Source organism: Copadichromis virginalis, linkage group LG7 (genome assembly GCF_057382275.1).
Source record: "Copadichromis virginalis isolate Kocher_CV1m ecotype Utaka linkage group LG7, C_Virginalis_male_GT1.1, whole genome shotgun sequence".
NCBI classification, from domain to species: Eukaryota; Metazoa; Chordata; class Actinopteri; order Cichliformes; family Cichlidae; genus Copadichromis; species Copadichromis virginalis.
The window spans coordinates 42,921,550-42,936,077 of record NC_140624.1 but is presented as its reverse complement, the minus strand read 5'-3'; the positions used below and the strand labels follow the sequence as shown (position 1 = coordinate 42,936,077).

Below are 14,528 nucleotides of genomic sequence, written 5' to 3'. Positions count from 1 at the left end.
CACAGAAAGCATAAGCTTACCAGGCAGAATTTATGAGAAATCATGTCATACGGCGAAAGGTTAATTTAAAAAGCATCTCCATGTTTTTTTCAGCATTCAGTGATGATCCAGCTTGATAATACCTCCTTGAAAGGTGTTCCACTGTTTTCTCTAGGTCAGAGACCGCGGACACAACGGAAATTATTTCACAATCTTGTTGTTGAAGACAGAGGCCAGGTCTGTGACCACTTGCATTTAGTTGCCATCTTCAAAGCAGCTTTGGTGCACCAAGATAGCAATTAAGAATTGTTAAGATGGGGCCAGTCTGTTATTAGTCTGCTGTAAGTTTGCGATTGAATGGGTCAGGTTGGCAATAGGGTTTGTTTGTGATGAAACAGCGATTAACTACCAGCAAAAACTGCAAATCTGTTGCACATCTACACACACAGAAATCCACATGAACTACTTGCATTCAGAGGCTACTTAGAACCTCACACATTTGAAACTGAAATCCAGATTTTCCACCACAAATAGTGATGTGATTCAAATTCAGGCGGTCAGCAACCTTGCTTTTATATAGTAAAATAACCAGAATACAACCAATGAAGACTGACTTAGATCAACTGCAGTGTGTTTGCAATATTTCTTTGTTCACGAATTGTCACTTTTCCAAAATTGCTAGCAAATCTTTGCCAATCTGTCTGCAGTCACAGTCGCACCGTGACTGTTTGGAGACACGTTACCTCGCACAATCACCTTGGTTGACTAACGTTTGAGGGAGTTATACCCGCACGCTTGCCTCGGACACTGAGGCACTGATTTTTCCTAGTCGCAAGGCAGTTGTGGACTTTTACTCTAGTGTGACTGAGCCATTAGCGATATTACAGCAATTTAGCTATCAAGTAATCCTGATCAATGGCTTCATCAGTCATGGGAAAACAAACAGGATAAAATTTACCAGAGTCAAGACTGAACCATGAGAAGCAACCTTTTATTTTTTTTTAACAAATCCTTTATCATGACACTTTTACTTCTAAACTGTTTTTACTTAGCTTGTATCTCTTTTGCAACACACAGAAATAAATTACACTAAAACAAGCATGTATGGGATTTCTTACTTTTCATCAGTCACATGCTAATTTAATGCTAATTGGTCACGACTTAGTATAAACAACAAACCCGGGGCCTCAACCACATACAGCCCGCAAAAATGTTAACTTACACTACAATAGAGGGATTGATGGGCACCAAACAAATTGAAATTAGTGTCGTAACGACTCCCGCAGCTCTTACATGTAACCTACATTAGCTTTAATTAAGCGAAGGCCTTAGTATGTGAGGGTTAAGTTCATTTGCAGATGCTGAGCTTTTCTTATTTAAATGAAGGCGGCGGTTCACTGTGAAACAACAAAATCCATGTTTCTTTGTGAGCTGTTTACTTTCAGTAAGGTTTCATAATCAGATGTTGGAACAGTGGATGGAAAACTGCCTATTAAAATAAGCAGTTTCAGAGATATCTTTCTGTTCATCTGAGTTATTTTTACATGTCCCAATTCAGTTATTATACATTAATCCTTGAAAAAGATCAAGTCAGCGATGAATTATTTCTAATGAAGTGTGTTTAACTTGTGTTACCCTGGATCAGGATTAGTGACTTGCATTTATTTGACATAAGTGGCAGCTATTATGTGCAGTTTTACATGTTTTCTTTAAGAGCTTATGTTTTCTAAAGCTTTGAGTGTAAGTGTTATGTTTTAATTTGGAGCATCCATGTATGAATGCAGTGTAATGTTGTCTGGAACCTGCAGAAACTTTCATGACTTAGCGTTAAGTCAGAAAGACAAGCTATTAAATCCCTAACTGAGCAGCAGAAGCTTGTGTTACACAACCAGGAAAAGCCTGCGGCAGTCTCAAAAAGTCAAACTCCGCTCGGCGGGAGTGTATTACTGTATATACTTTCAGGAATCAAAGCTCTTTTTCTTGGCACGCAGTTGGCACCATCCAGCTGAATCTCATCCACTTTGAAGCAAATATACTCAAAAAATAAAACTATGCAAATGGGTGGACTTACACAGGACAGGAAAATGGAATTTGTAACATTTTTCTAGCTCGGTATGACGCCGGTTTTCTAATGATTCTTTTAAAAAGGTGTGCAGTGATCACACAAAGAATATCCTGACAACAAGAGAAATAAAAGAAATTCTCTCTAATATCTCCTCAAATATTTGAGACGTTACACGTGTAAACTTTAAAGCGAAGAAGGGAGCGCTGTAATATGAACATGAATATTTGCAATCACCAAAGCGAATGGCACCACATTCAACTCCTCAACCACCAGGAGAAAAACAAAATCTCTGGTGTTTTATTCTTTTCTTTTTTTTTTCTTTTTTTGCTGTTAAAATGAAAGCAGCCAATACAAACTACATATCAAGAGTCGATACAGACTGCTGATTTTTGATTTGTATTCTTTTCTGACTTGTTGCCAGGCTTCAGTTTCTATCTGTAAAGTGATTTGGGAGTAACAGTTGCCGCTTCTTTGTCTCTGGTGTCATGTATCGAGACAGATTGACAGATAATGTCTGAGGAAATGCCAGACATCTAATACGGGACTGTTTGGTCAACAGTGGGGAGGAAATCAAGCACCGCCATTTGACATGAAACCGAGGAAAGAAGCTGTAAGGGCATGTTCAAAGTTCAACCATAGAGCTGTATATGCACATAAACATGCACTTACGCATACACACAGATACAAACCATCATTCATATCCAACTCCTGCAAACAAGCACAGAAGTGCACATGTACATGGAAATATTCACGTGCACATGCAAGCAATAATAAACGGATACAAGCAATTATATGAAAAAATATACACTGGACAAACACGCCCCAAGCTGTAATTAAACATGTGCAGTTTACTCCCTGTGATCAAAGTAGAGTGAAGCAAGATAATAAATTATTTTATAAACAATTTAGAGACGAAATGCTCGAGTTAATGCTGGGCATAAGAATACAAATGACTTTCTGCAATATGAATGAGATCATGCAGCTGCACTGCAACACCTGGGCAACAGGTTGCATGTAAATAAATGTTTTTCACTAGATCGTGTCCTCCTGCGCTCAGTCCATATCTGCTTTGTTGGCTTTTTGAAAATTGCACTGCATGTTTGCCTTTAATATTTCAAACAGTGATGTTTCGTTGCCAAAACCGTTTTAGCAAGTTATTTTAAAAATATGCACGATTCATCATTTCTCCAAAATAACAAATTAATATTCTTTAAGCCAAGACAATTATTTGGCAGAGCATTTAACTTCGACTTCAAGAGTACCGTAATGAGCCTAATAAATTCAAGTGCAGGTTAAAATGTTAAAATGCTGTTCTTTTCCCTTTATTTTGACTGCAGCCATAAGAGCACACACAGACATTTTTCTCGTCACATGCTCACTGCTATGACTTTTCAGTTGGACAAATGAGCTCTAATCAGATTTGCTCCTGTGTATTACTGTGTAATACTGTCATTATGACTCCATATGTTCTCTGTTTCTCAAACGAAAGAATTTTTGTTTTCCCAGCCAAAACCAATACCACTGCCCTGCCCGCAGTGATGATGATTCACTGATTCCGTGACCAACAATTACCTGCAGTGTAGCAATAGTTTTGAATTTTGCATTTTGATAAAGAGCTAAATTATTTTAACTTAATTTATCTAATTAAAAAAAGATTTATCTATAATCTTACCCCACAACATATTTGAACAAAAACTCATAGGCAGGTCTCGTCCCATAGTAGAAGCTACTAAACAGCCTGGATGCCAGGCTACATAAAAATAGTTAACTTAAGTTGCCAGCCTTAAGCTAATTCTGGTACAATGCATGGTTCCTTTTCAAATAAAACCATTTTAATTTGGCAGCACGGTGGCACGGTGGTTAGCACTGTTGCCGCACAGCAAGAAGGTCCTGAGTTCAATTCCAACATCAGGCCGGGGTCTTTCTGTGTGGAGTTTGCATGTTCTCCCCGTGTTTGCGTGGGTTTCCTCCGGGTACTCCGGCTTCCTCCCACCGTCCAAAGACATGCAGCTTGAGGGGATAGGTTAATTGGATAATCCAAATTGCCACTAGGTGTGAATGTGCGAGTGAATGTGAGTGCGAATGGTTGTCTGTCCCTGTGTGTTGGCCCTGCGACAAACTGGCGACCTGTCCAGGGTGTACCCCGCCTCTCGCCCTATGACAGCTGGGATAGGCTCCAGCACCCCCCGCGACCCTGAAAAGGATAAGCGGAAGCGAATGGATGGATGGAACATTTGAATCATTAGTGGCCTAGAATATGCTAGTCAGTAAATCCCTGAGAAATACATTTCTTTGCTTTCCGGTTGAGAGTTAGACAAACTGTTACGAATGCGCTCATATCTGTGCAGTTAATCTGAACCATGGAGGAAGTGTGGCTTCATGCATAAGTGACAAAGTCTTGTGCAGAGCAGCACACTGAAAGCTGAGAAATTACCAAAACAATTAACATTTATATTGTTTATTGCTTACAATAGATTCGGTTTTGACAGGCAAGCTCCTCCCATGGGCATTAATACTTTTTTTGTTCATGTAGTTGCTCTTTAGTATTATGTTCCTGTAACAGCACACTTCTGTTACCATATCTTCTTTTGATGCTCTTACATAAATGTAGAATTGTATTTAAAGTTCAAACAGTTTTGTAGAGATTTTTTAAAAAAAAAGGATGCAATGGGTACGTTAGTGCAGTAAGAAGCCTTTTTGAATTTGAGGCCAGAAACAGTTGCAATTCATTTTCACACGTGAACCTCAGATATTCTTGGGTGAATCAGGTTGGGACACTGTCTAAAGTTGCACTTTCTCAAATGTAGCACACTGCTGTCAATGGTCTGAAACGGTTACATTCTCACTACAAGACATACTCTGGTTTTTTTTCTTAGGTGAGGGCACAGCCGGGTTAAAGTATGCAGGAGGCAGGACACTTGACACCAACTCGCTCACTGTGAACTCACCTGACAGTGACCTGTGCTATTCTCAAGTGGACTCGATTGAACAGCACAGAAACTTTGTAAGGAGACAGCAGGTTAAAGACGGCCTCATATCCGATCTACATTTGCTTTTCGTGTGCACCTCCACAGGGTGATGGCTCAAAAAGTTCAGGGCTGATGTGCATGTGTGAAAACAGCTTGGATTACAGACATGCAGGAAGATATGATAATTAGGTTAAAATCACTAGTGCTATTGAGCCTTGTCCGTGTTGAATTTCACATCAGGCAGAAGTTGTGTTTGGCTTTCCTTAGTAAAATATCTCTCTAATATCTTATGCTTCTCCTCAGGCAAAAAAGACGAGCCTAAAAAGAGGGAAGAGAGGCGAACTGAAAGTCTAATGAGAACTGAACTGCTCCATCGAAAGAGAAAACAGCTTCATTCTGAGTCTGTGATGTTATAAATGTGGGTTTTGTTCAGATATCATGAGGCCTCGACTTATGAAACCTTGCACATCCAGAGCTCAGTGGCTCGTCAGTTCTTGTGAAAAGAAAATACCACAAATGGAGTTTCAAGGTTGTCAAACAGAGGTAACGTCATGATACCTTTAATGAAGATGGAGTCACGCCTTCCTTCCCTAATGGCTCTTCTACTGATCTCAGTCTGCATCTCAGCTCTCCCTGTTCTCCTGGTCATGAATGAACCAAATGGGCTCAAAAAATTCTTTCTCTGTTCTCCTAGACGTACACTGAGACCCGCATTCATCACCTCTCCATGCACCATTACACCCAATGATGGAAGCAAAGAAACAACACTTTCATTAGCAGGTCCGCTCCACTGAGGTGTGGAATGTCTTGTGGGTATCCAGCAACAGTGACAGAGAAAGCCAGCCTTCATGCAGCTATTGTTGTCCTCAACAAGCTCACTTAGTGTAATGGGCAAGGCTGAGCTCGCTCTTCAAAAGACTAGGGGCACCACGCAAGAATAAGAGCAGTCATGCTTAGCCAGATTAGAGATGCGACAAAAGAAAGCATAATAAGTTGTGGCATGAAAATAATGACCTAAATGTGCTTAATTTATATTGACAAGCAAAAAAAAAGCCGCATCTTGTCTTTTTTATGTAAAAAAGTTGCACCGGGTACCAATATTCTAGGGTATCAACAAATTGCCTGCCTTTAAGATCCATGAATCCAGTAATTTTTCTAAATTTCCTAAGCCATCGGTCCAAGAAGCATTCCTGCTGCATGCAGTAGTTCAACATCTAAACTTTTTCAAAAATTCATATACTTTAGAGCTCAAATTTCCTTGCTTGATGCAATTACTTTATCTCTTTGTGAATGTCTCAAGTACAAAACCACAGAAACCTTTCAGGGAAAGATTTGTTCAAAATGTACAGCATTATCTTTATATGTAAATGACTGCATTATGTCATTTGCATTCCCCTCTGTGAATTTATCTGTTTGGATATATTCAGAGAAGGCAGGAAGCTGGCTCATTAGCTGATTATGGAAAGAGTTGAGATTATGAAAACTAAATGACAGTGAGATGATTGTGTAATTCTTTCCTTCTTTTTCTTTCATTTCTTAGAACAAATACCAAGCCTTCAAAACCCATTAAAAGATGTACTTTGGATGTCCAATTATACATGATTGCAAAACCTATTTGTCTTAAACTTCTTCAAGGTTTTGGTAAAATTCCTGAAGGGCAACCATGATTTTCCAGTGCGAAAGTCAGAAATAAAGCTAGTGGTGCAGTCATCCAATCAGCTGTGGAAAGGTTTTGTGTTGAATTTTCACAAAAGAAGAGAATGTCTACATCAACTGTGGCTTTGAAAATCAATTTTACTTCAAATGCATACCCATCTGAGTTGTTGGAAGTGAACAGGCCTACATGCTGGTTTGTCCTTAACAAAGGCACGAGGAGAGAACTTTTCACTGTTTCAGTACATTAAATATTTTTATTTTCCATGCCAGAGCCAAATAGCCAGTGAAAACATTACAGAGACTATTACAAACCATAAATGTGCTTCTCTATTTGCAGCCTGATTAAACATCTCTGTCAAGACTGGTGGCTGAGGCGGCAGTATTGTTTCACCAAGCGTGTATCTCACTCATCACACTCTATCTGGACATCTTACAGTTGAGTTGAGCTAAAAGGCTTTAAATGGAATTGCCCTTTTCAACTACAAGGCAGAACTGTGAAAAAAGGTATAAAGCAGGCTGCTTTAAGCCAGCGGGGTGAAGGCGTCAGTCGAGCTGCTGGTGATTAGACTGAAACTGAGTGTGGAAATTACGGAGTGCCAAGCTGTGTGTTGTTTTGATAGGATCAGGACAGGGGTTGTTTTCAGGACACTACAATCCATTGTTGAGCCTTCTGGAGGTTTTGTGGACCTAATTAAATGGAAGCTGCGATGATGGAAGGTTTAATCACTTTACAGGTCTGTTGACAAACCCAATTTCAGCCACCCGCAACCTTTCTCTGATATTAATAATGTCTAACAACCATGTCTATACAACAAAATAAGCAAAGTATCAATGTCTTTCATAACAGGCCAACTTTGATTCGGGAAATGAATTAGGAGATATGCCACCTCCCGTAAATGATTCTGGGCATTTAAACTTCTTTGCAAATGTTGGTGATAATGTCAGGTGCATACACCAAATCACCATTTGAGCAGTACAAGCAGTGCAAACTTCAGACAACTAGTTGTTACCAAAATGTCCTTCTGTTTTCTTTATCTTGTGTTAGTTATTTGTTTCATTATTGTGCCAGGGCAACACAGAAATCATCATAGAACATATGAAGTTGTTTAGGTTTTCAGTCCCTTCAAACATTTTATAAAACTGATGTGACGAAACAGATAACAATAGCCGGTTATGCTAGTTATACTCTGACATCAGTCAACAAGACCAACATGGGCCAATACCAGTGGTCATTGGATACAGAGCCTGCCGTAATATCAGTATATCGCCATAACAGAATGCTAGCCTCTGATGGTAATGTAGTACCTAAATAGGGAGCTACTTCAGCAACCTCCAACAAACTAATCCTGCTAAAGGTGGAAAGGGCAAACTTGCTTCACCACTCCCAACACAATCCAACAGTAAATAAAGTAAATGACTCAACTAGCATCCCTGGAACACTTGCTAGTCATGCTCAGTAGACAGAAAAAGGAAATGGTGGATGGAAATTACTGATGCTGTTACATGATGGAAAAGGTGGGATTTAGCCAACTAGTTAAAATGATCAACCCAAGACACAAAATACCAGGTTAGAAAATATTTTTGAATTTCTGCTTTATTACTACTTTATTACATAAAAATATTACATAGCTCCTGAAGGGTTTTAAGATTCCGTTATTTTAATTGCTGTTAAACAAAAGTGTTAAGCAGTTATGTTTCTAGTTTTATGCTTACATTTGTTTTATGTTACATCACTTTATATAATGCTTTGTCACAACTGCTACATTATAATGGGCTCAACTTTGTTCTGAATTGGGCTCCTCTCAGTTTTGCTGTTGTTCAAGGTCGTGGTAAGTAGGGGTGCTGCAGCACCCCCTGCCAAGTGCCAAAAAAACCTAGGTAAATGTGTTAAAAACCTTTATAGTGGCAAGAGTGTTCCTGTTATCAGCTGTCTAAGAAATGTGTGATAGGAAGTTGTAATATATTAAAAATGCCAAGTAATGATGTTTTTTTCTTTTCTTTAAACATCACCAGCTATCATGGTCAAATGACTTTACATAGTAGCCACTAATAGTTAAAACATGGTGCATTTTTTTAAATGACAGTAATATCAAAACACTTGTTTTGTTATCAGCTAGCTTATAAAAGAGCACAGCAAAAGACCAGCATATTATAGAGCATCATCCCCCTGATGACTCTCAGAACTGTTCCTGTTGGCCTCACCAGAGTGATTATTCTCCAGTGACGCCATGGTTACTGTTCAATGCATTACAGATGAAAGTCACAGACCTGTTGCTGATGAATGCCTTCAAAGACATTTTGAAAACTTGGGACAATTTCTTCTGTAGAACTCGTGAAGAAATTCATTGCCTAAACCTCGGAGCACCTTTGGAGTATTATATTTGTGCACGCAGATGAAAGTAACCCTTTGGCCTATTATAAGCTGCTGCAGTTTAATATTGTTATTAGGCAGTGATTTTACAGTCCTACATTTGCTGCAGAAGGGCATTTGACCATATTGTATGCTGTGCAAATCTGGCTTTGGGGCGAGTATTATATGCTAAATCTGTGTGCAAACAGGCCTGTTGTATGTCCCGACTGCTGTATCTTTAGAGACTAAACAGCTGCAATACCTGAATCCTCTTTAATGTTTTTATAATGGATTGGCTCACCTGTGTTTGTGCCTGATGTGTGCGCCCAGAAGTTTAATTATTGTAGTGCCTGAGTTAAGATATTGTAAATAACTGTGTCTCGTCTATGCGGAACAGTTGAGTTAAGTTTGGCTGTTTATTCTTGCCTGCTGTGTGCAGTGGGAACTATTAGTTGCTACGCTGACAGACTTTTTAGAGTTCAGCTAAAGCTGCTGGGAGCTTGTAGCAGTAGGTTCTCACTTCAAATTACATAGCTTGTAATCAGTGACAACAACGAATTGAAAATGGAAATTTTGGTAGCAGAAATCAATGTCACTGGCTGCAAGCTGCAATAACAAATAAAACATATTTTTTCTAAAGTGTCATAAATATCATTATTGCAGATTTCCTGGAAATATCGAAACTATATTAATATATCCACTGGCCATTGGATATTTTGTCTAATTACGAAAAAAGCATGCTTTCTAGAAAGGGGTTAGCAATTAGCTGATACTCCTGTAGTTCTTATTTATTAGAGGACTCTAATCAAAAACACTCACAGTTATTCAAAGCCATTCTTAAATCAGTCTTAGATGTTTAGAGCACAAGCTAATCATCTTACCTCAGTGAGAGGGAAAAAATGCTTTCACAGTAACTGTCATCTATCACTCACACGCCATGTGTTTATTAAGATGTAAGCACTGCCATGGGGAAAAAAGATTTCTATTAAACTGCCTACACCAACAAGTAAAAAAGCATAATTCATTTTACATATGACTGATTATATGTGCTGTGAGATTATTAAAACCCTTGTTTCCATCTCTAGAGAATGCTTATATAAGTGGTGTTGGGTGGTTTGAGTTGAGACTTATGGTGGCCAACAGGGCGTCCTTTAAAATAACAACAATTTAAGCTTCTGGGTGTTAGGCTAAATGGTGTAATCCCTCTAACTCCCGGCCAGCATTGGCAGAAATTCCACAGTAATATGCGACATGATTTCATAGTGGCTGCTGTCTTTGAGACATGTTTGTAATGCTGAAAGGGTCACCGAGGGGCACAGACAGATAAACAGAAAGGCTGTGAGAGAGGTTTGAGGAACAAGGTTCCCTTTTTTCTGATGATTTCAGACTTGAGTTATTAGAATCCATTTTTTCTTAATAACAAAAGGATGTAAAAAACAAGCGCTTGGATGTTTATACAGCTGATTACTCACACCACACCTTTCTCCACATAAGCTATGGGAAAAGAGGGAAAGGGACAGTCTCAATCATTTATATTACACATACTAGTGTCTTATGCTGATGTATTTTACAATATATGAGAGTGTTGGGGGGGGAGGTTGATGTTTATTGAAACAAGCAAGCCTGATGCATGAAGGCTGAAGCCTGAACCCACCAGCTGCTTCATGTAACATCACATCATTTGGCATCATCAGCATGAGATGGATGTTGTTCAGACTCGAAAAGACATAATCGCGTTCAGATAAAGCACACATCTTAAAATAATGTTTATCTTAAAAGTCCAATCAGTTGATCACTCCTCTGTGGAAGTTATTAGAAACTTATGTGCTGCTACACATTAAATGTTGACTATGGAGATAATTATAGCCCAGCGACCTTTTTATGCTTGTGTAAATTGTAACTGTAGGTTTGGGAAATAGCATTGCTTCAATGTGTCCACCTCACTCTCCTCATCATGTGTAATTTATCTGAAACAGTCTCTGCTGTAGGATTACAGCTGTACCACTGTGTTTCTGTTATTTTTGCAATATTGACACTTTCACACAAGCAAAGATGAGACGGTATGAAGAAGTACATCTCTCTAACTAACCTGGGAGAAGTTGAGCCCATTGAGTGGATGGCACTGTTCCTCCACCTTCTCGACAGCTCCTGTTCTCTTCCTCATCCTCTCCGCCTCTTGGGCCAGATACAGGTCCAGCACCGGCACCCCTCTCGTCTTAATGTCTGCCTCGGTTAACGAGTTCACCATCAGCATCACCCAAACGGGTCGCTTCCTCTCCCAGTTCCCAGCGATGGCATTGAAGAGGTAGTCTGCGTAGAGTCCCTTCCCTCTCTGATCCGGGGTCATCCAAGAAGGCATCATGAGCTTTACATACTCAAGGTGTCTTTTAAGCCTCCTGTAAATGTCTCTGGGTAATACGTCCTGCAGGTTCTCACCTTGAGGAAGCAGCTGACAGCTGGTCAGAGCTGAGATGGTGTAAGGGTCTGTTAGGTCCAACTCAAAGTAGACAATATTGCTCTCCTGGAAGGCCTGCTTGGAATTTTCTGGGATAAAGTCCCAAACACGTGTGTAGGGAACATGGATTGTACCGTAGAAATATGAAGGAGGGTCCCGTTTGATCATCCACAGGAAGGAGTTTAGGTCAGTTTGCTGTGGGTACAAGAAAAAAATATTAGCAAAGCTACAATCAAGATAGACAGACCCGTTCATGGGCCCTCTTCCACTTATCCAATTCAGGGTCACAGAAGGTCTGCAGCCTATCCCTAGTGTGATAGGGCGAGAGGCAAGATAGATCCTGAACACGTCGCTAATCACACACGGAGACAGACAAACATTCACAATTTAGAATCATCAATTAACTAAATCCCATGTATGTGTTTGGAGTGCAGGAGGAGGCCAGTGTAGACAGACATGTGGAGAACACGTAAACTCCACACAGTAACCACAAACAAACATAAACTGAGTGGTTCATAATAACGTGCTAAATATTTTACTTTTTATGTTTGTTCGATAGTCCTAAACCACAATCTCATGAAATATAGAAATCCTTAATGTAGGAGATTCCTGATTGTCTAATTAATTCTAATTGTGAGTTGCTCAAGTAATCAAATTATCACCCAAGCACGTAGCATCTAAACAATAGCAACTCTAAGAAAAGAAAAAAACATAGGAAAACAAGCGAGAAAGAAACAAAGGGGCAAATTTACAGTCTTTCCATTATGTTTACATTACAGCCTGTCTGACACCAACTGCCTCTTTGTCTGTGAGTGGCTGTTTATTAGACAGACCACTAACATGCTGATAATGACTTATTAACAGGCCACTTAGAGCCCAAGTGTCAAATGAACAATACACATGTCAGTGACTGTCAGACTACAGGCTGTTGCCCTGAATGTTTTCCTTCCTGTTGCTGCTGGATCTGACCTCAAATTGGTCTGAGTTACTCTGGGGTATGATGAACGGTGTTACAAGAAGACTACTCGCAAAGAGACTGAAAGGTTATTTTTATGAATGCACACATCTTTTTGTAGATTAGATAAAGATCTACAAATAACACAATCCCAATACACAAAAGGAGTGTTAAAAGAAATAGTTCATTGATTAGCTGACAGAAAATTGTAGGCAATCCACTTCTTTGTAAGATTGTTAGTTTTCAAGTTAAAGCTACATTAGAGATTTGGAAGCTTTTTTTCAGATTTCAAAGATCAGATCATCAATTTATTAATTAAACAAATAATGACGATAAGTGAGTAGTTGCACAAAAAACAAACTGGGCTGATTTTACAAGTTATAAAACCCTCGGAGGGTTTAAGTAAAAAAAAAACTAAATCCAAGACAGGTCCAGTCTGAGATCAACTATTTTATCTGTTATGCAAAAAGTGCAAAATTAAAAGCAAATGAAAAGACACAAAAAGCAACACTGTTGCAAACTGAAACAGTGTGATCACTCATACACTCTCTTCATACAACTTACTTTCCTGTTCAGCTCGCAGCTGGCGGAGTCCTTCAGCCTCCACTGGTCTGCTCGGACCAACAGTATGAGGCAGGACTGAATGAATGCGCCCAAAGTGCCCCGCATCGTAGCTGTCTCCAAACCGTGCACGGTGGCCTGTGTTTACTCTACCACAACGTGTTTGCAGCAACTATACCAAAAAAGCATGGACCAAGTCCTATTTCCACAGCTTGGGCTCCGTGCGGTCACGTAAAATGAGATGACAAGTATCCGATAAACCGCCGGACAGAATCATGTTGACTTCAGCCTCCTGGACTCGACGCTGCCGCTTCACGTGTGTCTGAGAGAGAGAGAGAGGCGGTCATAGGAGTCTACACAGGGTCACATCATCCTCTCACTGCTGGTCATGTTGGATCCCCCTCCAACAGACACACACTCCCCTCTCTGTACTCCCTTCTGGCAAGAAAAACTGCGCGAGTTTATCCAAAAGTTGCCTGCAAAAGTTGAAGCAACAGGTCCACGCCGTGCCAGCACCTGAAGCTAAACATCAGAATAAAACTCGGGATTACGTTTTGACCTCTGTTTTCCTGATGTCTGGTTCGGTGAATGTGAGCGTGGTGCACGAAGCTGCACTTGCCAGATAGATATTTAAAAACCCCAAACTTTTGCGCACACTGCTCCGTCTATCCACGGAGACGTGCACTGTTTGTTTCTGCGTCTCTCTCTCTCTCTCTCTGACGTGTGTGAATGAGCACCTACCACCCCACCCCCTCCCCCAGGTTGTCTGCATAAACCCCACCGCCACCACCCTGCTGCAGTCCACCCTTTCCTTTCTCTCTCTCTCTCTCTCTCTCTCGCTTTCTCTCTCACACTCACATACAGTAATCTGATTAAACGTCACCTCGTCGATCACAATTCATATGTCAATGAATTCAGTGTGCATACCTTTACCAGACTTAAATCAAGAGCAATTTATCACCGATATGTGTGATTAACAAAAGCTACACCGATTACAGCATTTATCCCTGATTTCAATTATCGTTAGACTGATGAGGTCTCTTTTTGTCGCCCTAGAGAAGCAGGCCCCAAAGGCATTGTTTTTTTGGGTGCCGCTCGAGATCCCGTGGATAGATTATCATGTTCTAGTCCTTAATGCCTTACAAACAGGAGGCATTCGCATGAGAAAACCTGCCATAACACTGGCTTACATCTGGGACAGACAAGGAAACCGCAGAGCTTCACCTTTTCATGAAAGGCCAGCAGAGACATGCAGCAGCTGAGAAAAGGTCAGTCACCTCGCCCTGAATAAATAAGGACTACCAATATGACATTTTTACTATTCAGGGTCCACGCAGAAAATGTATTTGTAACCTATTTTTATATATTTATTAGGTCGTATTATCATTAGATCCAACACAGCTTTACATTTTCTAATGTTTTAGCAGTTTTTGACTGAATTTCCTAAGTAAGGCCTTGAGGTTTATATCTGCGTCTCGAGGCCGATCTGTGCGCTCTGGCTCGAAACCCCTGGTTCACACGGGGGCAGTGAACACATG

The 14,528-nt window shown here is 40.1% G+C and overlaps 1 protein-coding gene across 1 annotated transcript in view; it reads right to left on the bottom strand.

Annotated features, from left to right (window-relative positions):
- The window catches only part of trabd2a (TraB domain containing 2A), a 57,725-nt gene extending 44,032 nt beyond the window's left edge, over positions 1-13,693 (bottom strand). Inside the window, exons 1-2 of the mRNA XM_085463480.1 lie at positions 12,994-13,693; positions 11,109-11,669 (exon numbers count right to left, since the gene is read on the bottom strand). Coding sequence (XP_085319606.1) covers positions 11,109-11,669; positions 12,994-13,098 — 666 coding nt within the window. The 5' untranslated portion in view covers positions 13,099-13,693. The remainder of the gene's footprint in view (positions 1-11,108; positions 11,670-12,993) is intronic.
- Between the last annotated feature and the right edge of the window lie 835 nt (positions 13,694-14,528).